This window comes from Hyla sarda, chromosome 3 (genome assembly GCF_029499605.1).
Source record: "Hyla sarda isolate aHylSar1 chromosome 3, aHylSar1.hap1, whole genome shotgun sequence".
Lineage (NCBI taxonomy): Eukaryota > Metazoa > Chordata > Amphibia > Anura > Hylidae > Hyla > Hyla sarda.
The window spans coordinates 160,034,065-160,052,705 of record NC_079191.1 but is presented as its reverse complement, the minus strand read 5'-3'; the positions used below and the strand labels follow the sequence as shown (position 1 = coordinate 160,052,705).

The window sequence follows — 18,641 nt, the reverse complement described above, 5'->3', positions numbered from 1 at the left end:
ACTTATCTGCTGAAAAAGTGATAAATGTCTAAATGATGAGGGCCCAACTGCTGGGACTTTAAATGATATTTAGAACAGGGATCCTAAAACCACCCTTCCTGGCTACACAATTTTAATGAAGTTAAAATTGAGCAGCTCGATTCAAAGTCCCAGGACTAATACACATAGCAGAGTACAACTTCTCTTCAAAACTATCATGCCAGGAGGACTAAGTGGGGCTCAGGAGCACCCTTTCAGTAATTAAAGGAGTACTCCAGCTTAATAAAATGTATCCACTATGCAAAGAATAGGTGATTAAGTGTCTGATTGCGGGGGTGTCCGACCTCCATGGCACCCCCATGATCTCCTGCCCAGCATCCCAGCTCTGCCCATGAATGAGCTTTATCGACCACAGCACAAAGCGGTGGCCAACATGTCCCCTCAATGCATCTCTATGGGACAGCTGGAAATTCAGTATGGAGGAGGCATGCCGGCCACCGCTTTGTGCGGTGCTTGACACAGCTCCATGGGGAGAGCCGGGGCACCGGGCAGGAGATCACAGGGGGTCCCAGCTGTCGGACACCTCCACGATCAGACATTTATTCCCTATTCTTTGTAAAGGGGATACATTTAACTTACCCAGAGTACTCCATTAACTGGGAGTAACAAGGATTGGGGCCCTGAGCAATGAGACATGTATGAATTATTCAGACGAGTGACTAGTGTCAACTGACGGACAAACCCTTTAACTACAAGTTCTAGTGTATGCTTTTGTTGCCAACAGCAACGTAAAAAAATTTGACTCTCAAAGAAAATACCCGTTTAAATTTTTATTTTTTTTTGCTTATTGCAATAGAAAGCAAGTAGCAGTGTTCTTCCTTTGATCTTTTTGATAGCGTTACACTAAACAGCAAAGTACAGAGAAATTTGAAGAAAGATAAACACTTGGGGCAGACATGGTCATGTGAAACTCAGGAACTCTGCAACTATTTTGGCATATCTCAGAAATATAGAAATTCTCAAGAGGAAAGTTTTCATACATACTGTATATTGTTATAAGACATTATTGCTTATTTAGACATGTTTAGTGTTCCTGTGACTCTTGGCATTTCACAGAGACATGTCAAAAGGGTTTTAAAGTTATATAGACTAGAGGAAAGCCTATTTTTATTATTAGTCTTCGAAAAGAACCTTAAAGTGTCTATATAGCTTTATAAAAAAAAAAAAAAAAAACCCATTTCTTTTTAGCTACAACAGCACTAACAGTTACATCCTATGCATCCTATGAATCGGATATAACACAATGCTGTGAGACTAAAACCATTTACTATAGAAAATTGGATTGACTAATTCTGAATTTGAAAAATTAAGTGTTAATCCTAACATACAGGATTGTGAAACCTTACTTACTCTACGTTCTGCAACTCTTCTACTAACTGCGTCTTTTGATCAGGTGCCATCCGTGCAAACACTGTACCATGCAATACCAACTGAAAGACAAAACATTGGTTAGAAAACACCTTAAAGCTGAGTTTGTTGGAACATATATTTTAACATTTCTAACCTTTGGAAGCAGGTCCTGAAAGTGTTCCAAGATGACTCCAAAAGACTTTCCATTCATAGCAAAATGATAATCAATCTGATTCTCTTCAAGGCTGTCATTTACTGATTTCATAGGAATAACCTGGGGGATTGAAAGGACATTACTACTTGGAAGCCTTAAAAGGTTAATCCAAAGAAAACAGAAATTTCTCAAATCAACTGGGGCCACATTGTTATATAGATTTAAAATTATTTCTATTTAAAAATCCAGTACTTTAAACCTTCCAGTACTTTTCAACCGCTGTATGCTCATGAGGAAGTTGTGTAGTCCTTTCCCCATCAGACACAGTGCTCTCTACTGCCATTTCAGTCCATGTCAGATATCCAGAGAGCAGAAGAGGTTTGGTATGGGGATTTGCCCATGTTCTGAACATTTCTAGGCAGGGAAATAACCCCTTTAAGCTTCGACAGTAAACCATTCAAACTTCTTTACAGAAACAAGACATTACCATGCTTAAAAAATTTAGTTACTAATACAGCATTTGTACATTCTCTTATATGAATGCTGCCTATACATATCCCAAGAATAGAAGAAAAAACTAGTATAGTAAAATGTCAAAAATCTATTATGTAATGAATATCCATATTCTGCATTGCTATTTCCCTATAATAAGCAGCAAAAAGCAGTCAGCAGATAACATTGCAGAGATGGTTATAATTTCGAAGGCAGATACACAACCTAAAACCAAACACAACATAAATCTATTTAGGAAATTCTGAAATTACCACCAATGAGAGAAACGGTCTTCAAATTTTGCTACTAAACTCCCCCAAAGATCCTGATTTACAAGGACCAGCTTAAGACCTGAAAAAAAGCTAACTTTTACATCTTCCAAGTGAAATACCGACCTCTTGATTTATTGCATTCAAGTTGCTCCTTGGCATGGTGTCTGCATAGTGCCAGTTAATCTTGGCAGCTTGGCCATCTTTAGGAGGTAGTGCTTCAGCTACAATAACCTTATCATGAGGTAGAATCATTCCACAGTCTCGGGCAACAGAAATTGCAGTTAACATGTTGTCTCCTACAAAACAAATTGGCATAAGAATACGAACTGTGGCCTGCAAATAACCATAACTCCATCCATATTGCACTAGTTTAGCTCACCTGTGACCATGACCATACGGATATTGGCTTTGCGAAGGTCTTCAAGAACAGCTGGAGTTTCTGGTTTCAGCTTGTTTTGCATAATGATGAGACCCAAGAATGTCATATTATTTTCAATGGCATCTCTGCAACAAAATGCCAGAAATAAATCCAAGTCAAGGATGTTGAAGTGTTGTACAGGGGTAACACGTAATCTCTTTAGATGGTGCTCCCAGGGTACTAGATTTTGTTTTAAAACTTGGTCTGAGCACTTATTCCCTGGATTCTAAATGTTCTGGAGTGAAAAGGAGGTTGTGGATGCAAACATCATTTCCAACTGCTGCCTCCTCACAGTCAGTCATTGTAACATGGGTAAGGTGCAGTGGGGACATTTTTTTCAGTGTCTCTGGGCCCCTTACCGGAGATCGTGCTGGTGGGGGTCCAACTGCTGGAATAGGGGATAGGTTGTGTTTCACAGAGAACCCCTTTAAAAGGGATGAATCTCTATGCCTGGAGCTGCCACTATTTAAAGTGTAACACTTCAGGACCTCCAAGTGCTCTTCTATAGATATTGGCCATTATTTACTAAGAGTGGAATGTAGGTTTCTTTGTGGGTTTTAATTCCCTACAATTTATTTTCCATGGTGTTTACTAAGGTTTCCCTACATTTTCCACTTTCCCTACACTTTGCTTTTTTTTTTTTTTTTTACACATGCTCTGATCTGTAGGACTTTCTTCAGCTCAAATCCCCCACATTTTCTGTGGAAACTTGTTGGGATTTTGTGAAAATGTCAGGAACACGCCCCTTTCTGTGACCACACCCCTTTTACCACCGGCCACGCCCTTTTCAGGTTTTCTTAGCAAAATGGAGGGTTAGTTGGGGTTTTTTCAATTCAGGCGCAAATGCAGGCGCAGACAAAATTTCAGGCGCATATTCAATAGTAAATGAGGGCCATTAAGTTCCACATTGTGGCTTTATATTTCCTGGGTACCTTATTTCATCCTTAGTACTGATGCTGCTGGGCCTGCTCTGAAACAGCACTCAGGCACTCACACTGATGCTGCTCACTATGTGGAATGCAATATGATCTAGTCATGGGCTTATTTACACCTGTTTTCCTGCTGACATGTTCACTTTAATGATGAGCTAATATTCTTTAAGAAAGTAAATAAAATCAATCCAAATTCCAAGATACATGCTAGTGCAATGCAATTAACACATTGAAAGACTTCATACCTACTAATGTTTTGTACTTTATGCCATGAAATTTTAGACTCCAATTTTCTGTGTGCAAGTGCAATGACTCGGTAGCCCTGCTTTGTGTATTCTTCTAAAACAATAGCAAAGTCAGAAGGTACTGCAAGAGAGAGAGAGAGAATGATTAACAATAATTACAGTGTAGTTTGATAGCTTAAAAAAAAAAAATACTATTGTGATGAAAAACAGAGTGCTGCTGCAACCCTCTTTTTTGTGTTTGCCATAGCAGCATGCACCCGTGTGTTTAGTTGTTGTGCTGGCTATTTCTGTATGCTTTAATTTGCATTGCAAGCAATAGGCAACCCTTTTTGTGTGCAACTTATCTATAGATAAGTACATATGAGAACACATTGGTGTATGATCTTGGGCCTTATTTTAGAATAAAACAGCTCTATAGAACAGAGGTTTGTGATAGAATATTCTAAGCAAAGTTGTACATTGTTTAAAACTATTTTTTGTTAAAATGTTGCGCTAAATAAAAAATAAAAAAAGACCTCACAGGCAATGTGCCATAAACATTCTAATCGTCCCATATGTATTAACCCCTTCAGGACGGAGCCCATTTTGGCCTTAAGGACCGGAGCGTTTTTTGCACATCTGACCACTGTCACTTTAAACATTAATAACTCTGGAATGCTTTTAGTTATCATTCTGATTCCGAGACTGTTTTTTCGTGACATATTGTACTTTAACATAGTGGTAAATTTTTGTCGATACTTGCATCCTTTTTTGGTGAAAAATCCGTAAATTTGATGAAAAATTTGAAAATTTAGCATTTTTCTAACTTTGAAGCTTTCTGCTTGTAAGGAAAATGGATATTACGAATACATTTTTTTTTGGTTCACATATACAATATGTCTACTTTATATTTGCATCATAAAATTGATGAGTTTTTACTTTTGGAAGACACCAGAGGGCTTCAACGGTCAGCAGCAATTTTCCGATTTTTCACAAAATTTTCAAACTCAGTATTTTTCAGGGACCAGTTCAGGTTTGAAGTGGATTTGAAGGGTCTTCATATTAGAAATACCCCATAAATGACACCATTATAAAAACTACACCCCCCAAAGTATTCAAAATGACATTCAGTCAGCGTTTTAACCCTTTAGGTGTTTCACACGAATAGCAGAAAAGTGAAGGAGAAAATTCACAATCTTCATTTTTTACACTCACATGTTCTTGTAGACCCAATTTCTGAATTTTTACAAGGGGTAAAAGGACAAAATTTTTACTTGTATTTGTAGCCCAATTTCTCTCGAGTAAGCACATACCTCATATGTCTATGTAAAGTGTTCGGCGGGCGCAGTAGAGGGCTCAGAAGGGAAGGAGCGACAAGGGGATTTTGGAGAGTACGTTTTTCTGAAATGGTTTTTGGGGGGCATGTTACCTTTAGGAAGCCCTTATGGTGCCAGAACAGCAAAAAAAAACCACATGGCATACCATTTTGGAAACTAGACCCCTCGGGGAATGTAACATGGGATAAAGTGAACCTTAATACCCCACAGGTGTTTCACGACTTTTGCAAATGTAAAAAATAAATAAAAAATTTTACCTAAAATGCTTGTTTTCCCCCAAAAATTTTATTTTTAAAAAGGGTAATAGCAGAAAATACCCCTAAAAATTTGAAGCCCAATTTCTCCCGATTCAGAAAACACCCCATATGGGGGTGAAAAGTGCTCTGCTGGCGCACTACAGGTCTCAGAAGAGAAGGAGTCACATTTGGCTTTTTGAACGCAAATTTTGCTCTGGGGGCATGCCGCATTTAGGAAGCCCCTATGGTGCCAGGATAGCAAAAAAAACCCACATGGCATACCATTTTGGAAACTAGACCCCTCGGGGAACGTAACAAGGGGTTAAGTGAACCTTTATACCCCACAGGTGTTTCACGACTTTTGCATATGTAAAAAATAATTTTTTTTTTTACCTAAAATGCTTGTTTTCCCAAAAATTTTACATTTTTAAAAAGGGTAAAAGCAGAAAATACCCCCCAAAATTTGTAACACAATTTCTCCCGAGTACGGCGATACCCCATATGTGACCCTAAACTGTTGCCTTGAAATACGACAGGGCTCCAAAGTGAGAGCGCCATGCGCATTTGAGGCCTAAATTAGGGACTTGCATAGGGGTGGACATAGGGGTATTCTACGCCAGTGATTCCCAAACAGGGTGCCTCCAGCTGTTGCAAAACTCCCAGCATGCCTGGACAGTCAACGGCTGTCCGACAATACTGGGAGTTGTTTTGCAACAGCTGGAGGCTCCGTTCTGGAAACAGTGGTGTACCAGACGTTTTTCATTTTTATTGGGGAGGGGAGGGGGGCTGTGTAGGGGTATGTGTTTATGTAGTGTTTTTACTTTTTATTTTATTTTTTGTGTTAGTGTAGTGTAGTGTTTTTAGGGTACAGTCGCACGGGCGGGGGTTCACAGTAGTTTCTCGCTGGCAATTTGAGCTGCAGCAGAAAGTTTGCGGCAGCTCAAATTTGCAGCCAGATACTTACTGTAAGCCTCCGCCCATGTGAGTGTACCCTGTACGTTCACATTGGGGGGGGGGACATCCAGCTGTTGCATAACTACAACTCCCAGCATGCCCGTTGGCTGTCGGTGACTGCTGAGAGTTGCAGCTTTGTAACAACTGTAGGCACACTGGTTATGTATCACTGAGTTTGTGACCTAACTCAGTGTTTCACAACCAGTGTGCATCCAGCTGTTGCAAAACTACAACTCCCAGCATGTACGGTGCATGGTGTACGGCGACTGCTGAGAGTTGTAGTTTGCAACAGCTGGAGGCACACCGGTCGTGAAACACTGAGTTAGGTAAAAAAAAACTGAGTTTCACAACCAGTGTGCCTTCAGCTGTTGCAAAACTACAACTCTCAGCAGTCACCGACAGCCAACGGGCATGCTGGGAGTTGTAGTTATGCAACCAGCAGATGCACCACTACAACTCCCAGCATGCACTTTAGCTGTTTGTGCAAGCTGGGAGTTGTAGTTATACAACAGCTGAAGGTACACTTTTCCATAGAAAGAATGTGCCTCCAGCTGTTGCAAAACCATAAGTCCCAGCATGCCCATAAGGGAATGCTGGGAGTTGTGGTGGTCTGCCTCCTGCTGTTGCATAACTACAGCTCCCAGCATGCCCTTTTTGCATGCTGGGAGCTGTTGCTAAGCAACAGCAGGAGGCTGTCACTCACCTCCAACGATCCAGACGCTGCAGGTCAGTCCCGCCGCCGCAGCTGCTCCTGGGGCCCCGATCCCAACAGGGGCGCCGGGGATCGGGGTCCCCAGCACCGGGGGTCGTCTTCCCGCACCCGCTCACGTCCTCCAGAAGAGGGGCGGAGCGGGTGCGGGAGTGACACCCGCAGCAGGCGCCCTGATTGGTCGGCCGGTAATCCGGCCGACGAATCAGGGCGATCGTGAGGTGGCACCAGTGCCACCTCACCCCTGCAGGCTCTGGCTGTTCGGGGTCGTCAGAGACGGCCCCGAACAGCCAGTAATTCCGGGTCACCGGAGACCCGATTGACCCGGAATCGCCGCAGATCGCTGGACTGAATTGTCCAGCAATCTGCGGCGATCGCCGACATGGGGGGGCATAATGACCCCCCTGGGCGATATGCCGGGATGCCTGCTGAACGATTTCAGCAGGCATCCGGCTCCGGTCCCCAACCGGCTAGCGGTGGGGGCCGGAATTCCCACGGGCGTATGGATACGCCCTCGGTCCTTAAGGACTCGGGATTCAGGGCGTATCCATACGCCCTATGTCCTGAAGAGGTTAATTACAAAGATACATCAATTACAGATCAACTTGACAAAATTTGTTTTCTAAGACGCTCATTAAAGAAATTGGTCTTCACCCGTTTCTGATCTACAAAGGCTAGCAATCACTTCTGGGGCTCCCTTTACATAGGCATCCATGCGTTTTTCTCCAAGTACTTTGGCAACTACTGCCATTCGCTGCAGAGCTGAAGAGAAGGGAAACTGTCGTACAATTCCAATTTCATATGAGGTCTGCAGGTAAAACAAAAAATACAGCATATCAGACATTAAAAGATCTTTACCCAAATAAACTGTGGGGGGAGATTTATCAAACTTGTGCAGAGGAAAAGCTGCCCAATTGCCCATAGCAACCAATCATATTGGTTCTTTCATTTTTAACAAGGCCTCAACAAAATGAAAGAAACAATCTGATTGGTTGCTCTGGGCACCTGGGCAACTTTTCTTCTGCGCAGATAAATCTCCCCGTGTGTGTGTGTGATTCCAGCTTAAAGTCTCTTTTTACCTATCTTGAAATGCTGTCACATTGGGTACATGCATATAGGATGGAGTTTGTTTTCTTAGAGTTTGTTAGGATATGTGTTTCCGTAGGTAGATGTATGGCAGCAAATCTGCACCAAATTGTCTGGCTTTGTTGCAGATTTGCAGCTGTGGATTGTGTAAAAATAGGATTAAAAAAAAAAAAAAAAAACACAATTGCAGATATTGCTGTGAATCTACAGCGTTTCTGCAAGAAAACTCCCAACAATAGATTTCAATACAGATTTATTGAGTATTTTTGACTTCTTCAGTAAAGTCAGTGTGAGCAGTAAAGCGTGTTAAGCCCTGGTGACAATGTTGATGGAATGAATAGTTGGTGGGGTACATGTTGTATATGTTTTAAATAAGCTGAATTTACACCAGTTACATTATTAGGTAGAGGTATTAGGTGCAGCTATTATTAGGTATTAGGTGGGGTACATGTTGTATATGTTTTAAATAAGCTGAATTTACACCAGTTACATTATTAGGTAGAGGTATTAGGTGCAGCTATTATTAGGTATTAGGTGGGGTACATGTTGTATATGTTTTAAATAAGCTGAATTTACACCAGTTACATTATTAGGTAGAGGTATTAGGTGCAGCTATTATTAGGTATTAGGTGGGGTACATGTTGTATATGTTTTAAATAAGCTGAATTTACACCAGTTACATTATTAGGTAGAGGTATTAGGTGCAGCTATTATTAGGTATTAGGTGGGGTACATGTTGTATATGTTTTAAATAAGCTGAATTTACACCAGTTACATTATTAGGTAGAGGTATTAGGTGCCGCTATTATTAGGTATTAGGTGGGGTACATGTTGTATATGTTTTAAATAAGCTGAATTTACACCAGTTACATTATTAGGTAGAGGTATTAGGTGCAGCTATTATTAGGTATTAGGTGGGGTACATGTTGTATATGTTTTAAATAAGCTGAATTCACACCAGTTACATTATTTGGTAGAGGTATTAGGTGCAGCTATTATTATGTATTAGGTACAGCTAAAAGTAATTGTAGTGAAGGAGGGATAGCTAGTGTTTAATAGGGCATTTCCCAGAGGTTAAATCGCTAGTCCCATGCTCCTATTTATTGTGATGGGCTCTAGGCACACACATTCTGTGACATCTTATAATTGCTGGTGTGTAGCTTTTAACATGTGTCAATAATTACATCTTTTAAGTCTTTATTCAATATTAATAAATGCTAACTTAGTGTGGGAGTTCTAAAGGGGTGTCTGTGGTCCTGTGGGCACATTGTTGCTGTTTGATTTTTCAATGCATGCTTGCTAAATGAAAAAAAAAAAAAAAAAAAAGGATGTGGAAACATCTCTACTAAACTTAGTTTCTGGGCAAAAAGAAGGAATCTGCCCAGAGTTTTGTTCACTGCTTAGTCATAGGCCTTAAAATAAACCTTTTTATTAGCTTACTCCCCAGTCCATAAATTACATAGTTACCATGTGACCATCCAGGAAACATTATTATTATAGAGATCTGTCTTCTCCCGAAGCTGAATGTCTTTACCATTAAGTCACTAATCTCCCACTCATGTCTGTGGTTTCTACTATGTATGAGCATGCTGCTGCTTTGGGAAGGACATAAGCTTCCCAAAAACAGTCAGTATGGAAAATAGGGTGTAACCAGGACAATTCTGAACAGTGCAGATTCAGGCTGCAGAGGAGCCTTTGTGTAGCCCATGTGAATATTAGAGAAGAGTGTACGCTGGATAGCTTCGCAACTACAGCTACATCAGACACACATCAAAGTTAACATTCTTTCACATTATAAAAATTACATCCTGCACTTTAAGTCTGTGATTAAAAAGCAAAATACATCAGCAAATAATCCTTTCTTAGTAAGCTGCTAATAAGGGGGCTCGCAAGACATGGCTGTATAAAAGGCCAATACTACCACCTGGATTGCAGATACATACAATATTCTTTGGTTGCAGATTCAGATGGGTTCGGAATAGCATTAAGTGAGGTCTCAATAGAACTGTAACTGGACATGGAGATCAGTTACAAATTTTTTTTTTATTTGGGCATCTAAATGGTCAAGGTCACTGCCACCTATTGGTCAAGGTAAGCATTGTATGTTGTATATATATTTTTGCTCACTCGCTTATGGAAAATCTTACTATAAAAATGTTTTTGATTATTGTACTTATCATTGGATTTATTGGGGGACAGAGAACCATGGGTATAAGCCATTGCCAGTAGGAGGAGAAACTAGATAGAAAAGAAGGTGTTGGCTCTGTCCAGGCAGGCTATACCCCTCCTATCTACACCAGGCGAACTAGTTTGGTGTTATATGTTGCATTCCTTTTGCTTTAGCACAAACAGGCAAAGCCTGTGAAGAACCATTTAGAATAACGCAACAAAAAAATTCTGGGTTCAGAGGGAGCCAAAGGGGGCGGGAGCTGTTTTCCCAATTAATCCAACAAGAAAGGGATTTTACAGTAAGAACAAAAATTTTATTTTCTTGCGGATTGCATTGGGGGACCCAGTACCATGGGGTGTCTAAAAGCAGTCCCCTAGGGCGGGAAAAGTAACAAGAAGTCACCATGCAACTCGCCTAGTGCATAGCGGCCTAAAACACCCCAGGAGTTAGAGAATGCAGAAGTATGGACCTGGTAAAACTTGGAAAAAGTGTGTAGAGAGGCAGAAGTCTTGCAGACCTGAGGAGCAGATGCTTGATAGCGCAGCCCTGGAAGCCCTCAGAGCATGGCTAGAGTGATCAGCAGTGACCCGAAAAGGGGGAGACTTTCCTTTAGACCGTTGGCCTTCAGGAAGGCAAACCGGATCATGCAAGCAATGGTGTCATTCAAATCAGGAAGGACTCTATGAGGACCCTCTGGAGCAATGAACAAGGAGTCAGGGTCTCGGAAGGACTCCAAGAGTGGGAGAACAATGTCTTAATTGATGTGAAAAGCGGACACCACCTATGAAAGGAAGAGACCAGTCAGAGGTCAACCAGAAAGGGGGATAACGGGAAAGCGTTGGAAACTCCGATACCCTGAGGATGGAACGGACACCCACAAAAAAAAACTACCATTCAGGAAAGAAGCTGCAGATGAATGTAACATAAAGAAGAACCCTGAAACCAGTCAAAGACCAGATTGAGATCCCAGGGTTCGACCAAAGGATGAAAGGAAGGCAAACTATGAGCCACTCCCTAAAAAATAAAAAATAAACTCTTCATATGAGGGTGAAAGGCATGTGCACTGAAAAAGGATAGAAAGAGCAGAAACCTGCTGTTTAAAAGTAGAGAGACCCAGATCTTGACCGAGGCCTAGACTGAAGGAATCACACAGAGTTGGTTACAACACTCGAAAAAAGCTTTACACACTCTGTAGTAGTTCTTGGCAGACTGCATGGTCTGGATAACAGACTAGAAAAACCTTGACACCTCTGCTTCAATAGGCAAGCAGTTAAAGCAGCTGAGGTACAGTCTGGTGGAGCAGTGGTCTTGTGAAAGGAGGTTGGGTCGAAAAGGAAGAGGGTCCCACAAACAGATGAATGTAGTCTGCTTACCTGGCCCCTCCAGGCCATTATGGAACAACAAGAATGACTGGGACCCCTGTGGCCTTTATGTGGTCGAGAGTCAGGGGAAAAGGTGAAAGAGCAGGGAACCCACTAATATATATATTCTAAAAAATATAAAAATAAACACACACACACCATGTCGCAAGGAACCACAGGGTTCCTGTGAGCAGATTCCTGTAAGTGAACTTCTGAGGAAGTCCACTCCCGAAATGTGAACTATGTGAACTGCAGACAAAGGTCGGAATGTAGTGCACTCCCCCTGAGACTCTGAGCAGCCTCCAACATGACAAACCTGCTCATGGTCCAAACTTGGTGGTTCAGATAGGCCACCGCAGTGGAGTTGGTCGATCTGAAAGAGGGAAGTCAACCCCCCACTCAAGAAGAGACGAGAGGAGGACAACTTTCAGCCAAGGAAGACTAGGAGGTGAGGGGGTGTGACCCTAATAGGGGGATTGCCAGGAGGGCTTAGGCTTAAAGGAAAGTCCTCCAGAAGCAGAAGAGGAACAGCTCTGTGCAGTAGGCTTCTGGAAAGAGAAGCCACGAAAGGAGTGAAATACTCTTACACTAGCTCTTGGGACGCCTATGGAAATACACTTGCCCCTGGAAGCCTCAGGAGATAAGACTTGTCAAGTGCTCACCAAAAGAGCCTGACCCCAGAAAAAGGAAGGCTACTAACAAATATGATTGTTATAAAGAGCTCCATAATGGGATGATGGAAGTGGGTCAGGGCAGTGAGGACCTGTGCTGATGCAACTCGGCTGGCCTCTCAGACTGTTCGGCAGGATTAGAAACTAAACTGTTAATTGAACTGCACTTCAAATTATTTTTAGCCTAAACTAAGATGAGAATACATAGAAGGAAACTGCACCAAACAATAAGAGTATGATTCTGCATAGACTAGCATTGGAATGGCTTGGCTCAACAGAAATGGTTTATAACAAGAGCCTTGGGGCTAAAATGAACAAAGTATAACACAAAACAGAACATATAGCAAAAGTAGAAAAATATTTACCTGTAACTCAAACAGTTCCTGAAAATAAAGATAAGAAAGCCGTGAGATGACAAAAATAAAAATCACACCAAGAGGAATAAAATCTTAAAGTTTTTTATTTATTTATAATATATGCAGAGAGACAAAGGCTGTCTGGGCATGCTGGGAGTTGTAGTTTAACAGCTGGAGGCCCCCTGGTTTTTAGTATACAGTATTAGTTTTTACCTGCTCTGGCCAGCCCCCCGCCTGCAGCCACACACGGGAGCCGGCCTGGGCAGATAATCATAGGTATTCCTATGCCGGACATCCCTGTGTCCCGAAAAATCTTTTCGGGGCATAAGGATGTCCGCCGGTCACTTACCATTCCCCGGCGGCGCGTGTCCTCCTGCGATCCTCCTTCAGTCCTCCTGCGGTCCGGTCCTCCGTCTTTATGGTTGTACGCACGGGACGTTAGTGACGTCACGTGCCTACAACCATAGAGGCAGAGGAGCACAGGACCAGGAGGACCGCAGGAGGACCACAGGAGGACGCGCGCCGACCAAGGCCTGGTGAGTGACCGGCCGTGCTATCTTAAGTGATCCGGTCACCGCTCCCCGGTCGGAACACTGTGGGGGCAGACCAGTACAGACATACAGCCTGCAGCCATACACTGTATATGGCTGGAAGCTGTATGTCTGTTGGGGGGAGCTGCCTACAAATGTGGGGGGAGCTGCCTACAAATGTGGGGGGAGCTATACTGCCTACCTAATGTGGGGGGAACTATACTGCCTACCTAATGTGGGGGGAACTATACTGCCTACCTAATGTGGGGGGGAACTATACTGCCTACCTAATGTGGGGGGGAACTATACTGCCTACCTAATGTGGGGGGAACTATACTGCCTACCTAATGTGGGGGGAACTATACTGCCTACCTAATGTGGGGGGAACTACAAGGTACCGTACATCGCGGTAGGAGGGGTAGTCTTATATGGCGAGTATATCCCAAACTCTATATTTTAACTGTAAAAGTTGGGGGTCATCTTAAACGCCAAGTTGTCTTATACGTCGGCATATACGGTACTCAACTCAATGGCAGGCTGCTACAAGTGGAATCCTCTCAATATTGCCCAGTGGAACAGCACCTGATTCTGCCCTTATGTGTTTGATGTTGTGAACAAGAATAAGCATACCATTTCTTCACTGCCGGCAGGTTTGAGCTCACTGGTAGGTTCCTTTGGAGGTTTAACAACTGTTGGCATGATCTTGTTGTGAAGTGCGGTCTCTTCTTCTGTGGCTTCTTCAAGAATCTAAGTTCAAGACACAGGTTCAAGTTACAGGTTAGTGTAGAAGTCTAAAGTTAGGGATCTAAGTTCGAGTTACAGGTTAGTGTTCAGTGATTTAATTTACAAAAACGTGTCGCTCTCTAGAACAATAGTAACACATCTTTTTGCATATAATGTAGACTTCAAAAAAAAAAAAATATATATATATATATATATATATATATATATATATATATATATATATATATACACATATATATATATATATACACACACACACACACATACTTTTTTTTTTTTATAACATTTTTATTTTTATTGGTGTTCTTTATTGTAATGTGTCAGCACGAGAAATTGAAAAGTCCACAATAGTAAATCAACAGTGAGCACCCATAAAGAACAGTCATGGTCTTTGCAAAGCAGACCGATCCTACAGATACATGACGGCGACACAACCAAGTCCCGCAGTAGGTGGAGTTCTAGTCAGGAATAGATTGCAGGGAAGACCAGCAATATAAGCTCCTCCCGAGCCGCCCTACTTAGGACAACCAAAAATGGAAGTAACACAAATATGTATTTGAAACCAGACAAAATACAGAGGTGTCTTATGACTCTGCTGCACAGAGTCTCTTAGTCTAAAGCATACGCTAGGAGAATGCTGAATAGGCATCTGTTGTGTGCCATGAGTGCAACCTGATGTTTGCGGAAGGCATAGGCAGGCCGAGGTGTTCAAGGCCGCTCATCTAATATGGAGAGCCCCCTAGGAAGTTCAATAAGCCCGCTAGAGCACACCACTGAAACCTATTATCTTAATTCACCAAAATAATTTTCGGAATATCTTTTTAAAGTGTTTACTGCATATTCCATGCACTCAAAAGCTGTAACTAACCAATAGAATCCCAAAATATCATCTTAAAATAGGTTTTCCACCATTTTGTGAAGGAGATCTATCATGCTAAAAAACGTATCCCCTACCCAAAAGGGGTCCCCGTACAGGAGATTGCAAGGGTGCAATCGGAATCCTTGACATGTCCCCACCTATATCTATATAGAAGAGCTAAAGATAGCCAAATAGCTCTCCCATAGAGATTTATGGAAGGAGGGTGTCTGCTGCCGTTTCTTGCACGGGAGACTCGGGGCCCCAGCGGTCGGACCCCCCAAGATCTAAAACGAATAGCATTATACTTCTCCTTTAAATACAGAATTAACACAGTAGTGTTAATTCTGTGCCACCTTTATGTTAACCAGCGTTAAATAGTGACATGACAGAGGATTGTGACAGCCAATGACCACAACATAAAGTGATGTCAGCATAGCAATGGCTATTAGCTGGCTATCGCAATCATTTGGCATCACAGCTGATAAATGGATTTACACAAGCAGTGGGGGAATGGCACAGAATCCATGTGTATGGTTGATTTACTTTCAGTTGTAGACATATAAACCCCAAGGGGGACATGTGCTGTAAATGTATGGCGCTGCAGCCTGAAACTTTGTGCACAGTGCCATGCATTTACAGTAAGTAATTGCAGGAACTCCAACAACGGCACATCGGTATAATTGCATTGTGTGTCTAAAATTAAAGGCGGCTGTTAAACGTGAATTACGCCCTGTGCCCGGTTTATAACGTGACCCCGCGTCATACTGAGTCGGTCCCGGCGACTAATGACAGCTGGGACCCTGGGAAGTAAAAGCTTCCCGGCAGCTCAGTCGGGCTGACCGGGACCATCACGGTGAAATCGCAATGTCCGATCAGCTAGAACGTGAGCTGAGAGTGCCTTACCTGCCTCAGTCGCGTCCGATCGGCGATTGATTGCTCCAAGCCTGAAATCCAGTCTTGCGCAATCGACCGCCAATAACACTGATCTTTGCCGTGTCAATGCACGGCAATGATCTGTGTATGAGATAGGTATGTGCAGTGTAATAGTCACTAGGGGGAGCTATAACACTGCAAAAAATATAAAAAAATTACAAAATAAAAAGTTAAGATCATTTAACACCTTCCCTAATAAAAGTTTGAATTACCTCCCTTTTCCCATTTAAAAAAAACTGTGTGAATAAAAATAAACATATGTGGTATCGCCGCGTGCAGAGAAGTCCAAACTATAAAAATATACAGTCAATTAAACCGCACGGTTAGTGGCGAACGCGCAAAAAAATTCCAAAGTCCAAAATAGCGTGTTTTTGGTCACTTTTTATATCATGAAAAAATGTATAAAAAGCGATCAAAAAGTCTGATCAATATAAAAATCGTACCGATAAAAACTTCAGATCATGGTGCAACAAAAATGAGCCCTCAAACCGGCCCGTACGTGGAAAAATAAAGTTACATGGGTCAGAATTTCCTGCATGTAGTTATGATTTTTTTTTTTGTTTAGAAGTAATACAAAATCAAACCTATATAAGTAGGTAGGGCTGGGCGGTATACCGATTTATAACGAATACCGACATTTTTTCCCTGCACGATATAGATTTTTTCCATACCACAATACCGGTCGGGCCCCTCCCCCTCAAATGAATGAATAATCAGCCGCAGCGGCTATCCCCACATCGGGGAAATAGTCATTATCATAATCCTGTGAGTCGCCCACGCTTTAAATTAATGAGATGCCAGCCGCGGTGCTATAAATGGTGAAGATGCCGACCACGGTGCTATAAATGGTTATGATGCCGACCGCGGTGCTATAAATGGTTAAGATGCCGACCGCGGGGCTATAAATGGTTAAGATGCCGACCGCGGGGCTATAAATGGTTAAGATGCCGACCGCGGGGCTATAAATGGTTAAGATGCCGGCCGCGGGGCTATAAATGGTTAAGATGCTGGCCGCGGGGCTATAAATGGTTAAGATGCCGGCCGCGGGGCTATAAATGGTTAAGATGCCGGCCGCGGGGCTATAAATGGTTAAGATGCCGGCCGCGGGGCTATAAATGGTTAAGATGCCGGCCGCGGGGCTATAAATGGTTAAGATGCCGGCCGCGGGGCTATAAATGGTTAAGATGCCGGCCGCGGGGCTATAAATGGTTAAGATGCCGGCCGCGGGGCTATAAATGGTTAAGATGCCGGCCGCGGGGCTATAAATGGTTAAGATGCCGGCCGCGGGGCTATAAATGGTTAAGATGCCGGCCGCGGGGCTATAAATGGTTAAGATGCCGGCTGCGGGGCTATAAATGGTTAAGATTCCGGCCGCATGCGCCATAAATGGTTAAGATTCCGGCCGCATGCGCCATAAATGAATAAGATGCGGCCGCGGCAAGCTGTCACCCCACCCACCCCGCCTGGATTTTAGCGCTTGCATGGGGAGCTAACAGCTTTCCGCTCGCAACTAAAAGGAAAACTGTCAGATACCTGGGGATAGTGCGGGAGACGCTGTTACAATGGGCCCTTCCTTACCCGGATCCGCCCTATATATATATATCTTGCTGTAACTGGCACGGGCGGGGCTTCTGCAGCTTAGCTGGCACTTACGTCAGCGCCGCTTATGAATATTCATCCCCACTCCCTCCAGTTCTCTCTCTCTCTTCTCCACTCCTAACTGGAAGGAGGTGGGGGGGGGAGATGAATATTCATAAGTGGCGGGAGAAAATATCTGACAGTTTTCCTTTAATCGTTTCCAGCACCGGCATCTTAATTTATAGCGCATGCGGCTGGCATCTCAGGGCAGTGCCAGAGTAACACATGATTAGTTCCCCAGGGAGGAGGAGGAGGGGGGGGGGGGGGGGGGAATACCGTTAAATACTGTAGAACAGTCATAACTTACAAAAATACTGTGATATGCATTTTTGGTCATATCGCCCAGCACTATAAGTATGGTATCATTTTAACCGTATGTACCTACAGAATAAAGATAAGGTGTCATTTTTACCGAAAAATGCACTGCTTAGAAACGGAAGCCCCCAAAAGTTACAAAACAGTTACATTTTTTCCTCAATATTGTCACACAATGATTTTTTTTTTTTTCCGCTTCATTGTGGATATTTTCACAATTTCACTGAAAAGTAGAATTGGTGGCACAAAAAATAAGCCATAACATGGAATTTTTGGTGCAAAATTGAAAGAGTTATGATTTTCAGAAGGTGAGGAGGAAAAAATTAAAATGCAAAAACGGAAAAACCCTGCGTCCTTAAGGGGTTAAACAAGACTGATGTTCTAGTTAAAAAAAAATTTAAAATTATTAAAAGGATGAATAAAGTTACACTAATATGTGTAGGAGTTTTCAGTTAGTGATAAGATGTTTCTCCATGGACAATTGTAGCTAAAATAAAGCTGACAATCACTTACCCATCCTATGGCTTCAAACATTTTTAAGTCGAGGGGGTCACCTGAAATCACGCCATCAATTTTTGTGAGTGTGTGGCATGTTGCCATACAGGCAACAAACTGAGATTTAACCAAGCTCTCACTGCAAGCTTTTTCCTCTGCCAAAAGAAACCTGAAAGGGGAATCATTTTCTTTATTTTTCTTAAAATATTAGAATAATAGTGAAAACTTTCTAAATAGTTTAAGAGAATGTTTAGTGGCCATTGATAAATTGGCATATCAAATGTATTTTTTAATTTATTATTTTTAACAAAAAAAAAAGACTCCGTGCAAACTCTTTCATGCACAGAAAGGTCCAAGAAAGGACAT

General features: G+C 42.4%; 1 protein-coding gene across 4 annotated transcripts in view; it reads right to left on the bottom strand.

Moving 5' to 3' along the window:
- The window catches only part of ATP13A3 (ATPase 13A3), a 161,557-nt gene that overhangs the window by 56,548 nt on the left and 86,368 nt on the right, over positions 1-18,641 (bottom strand). For all 4 annotated transcript variants that reach the window (XM_056565389.1, XM_056565391.1, XM_056565388.1 and 1 more), the window contains exons 15-23: positions 18,294-18,444; positions 13,922-14,038; positions 12,771-12,788; positions 7,772-7,925; positions 3,903-4,023; positions 2,687-2,811; positions 2,431-2,603; positions 1,544-1,663; positions 1,390-1,469 (exon numbers count right to left, since the gene is read on the bottom strand). In XM_056565389.1, the coding sequence (XP_056421364.1) occupies positions 1,390-1,469; positions 1,544-1,663; positions 2,431-2,603; positions 2,687-2,811; positions 3,903-4,023; positions 7,772-7,925; positions 12,771-12,788; positions 13,922-14,038; positions 18,294-18,444 (1,059 nt within the window). The remainder of the gene's footprint in view (positions 1-1,389; positions 1,470-1,543; positions 1,664-2,430; positions 2,604-2,686; positions 2,812-3,902; positions 4,024-7,771; positions 7,926-12,770; positions 12,789-13,921; positions 14,039-18,293; positions 18,445-18,641) is intronic.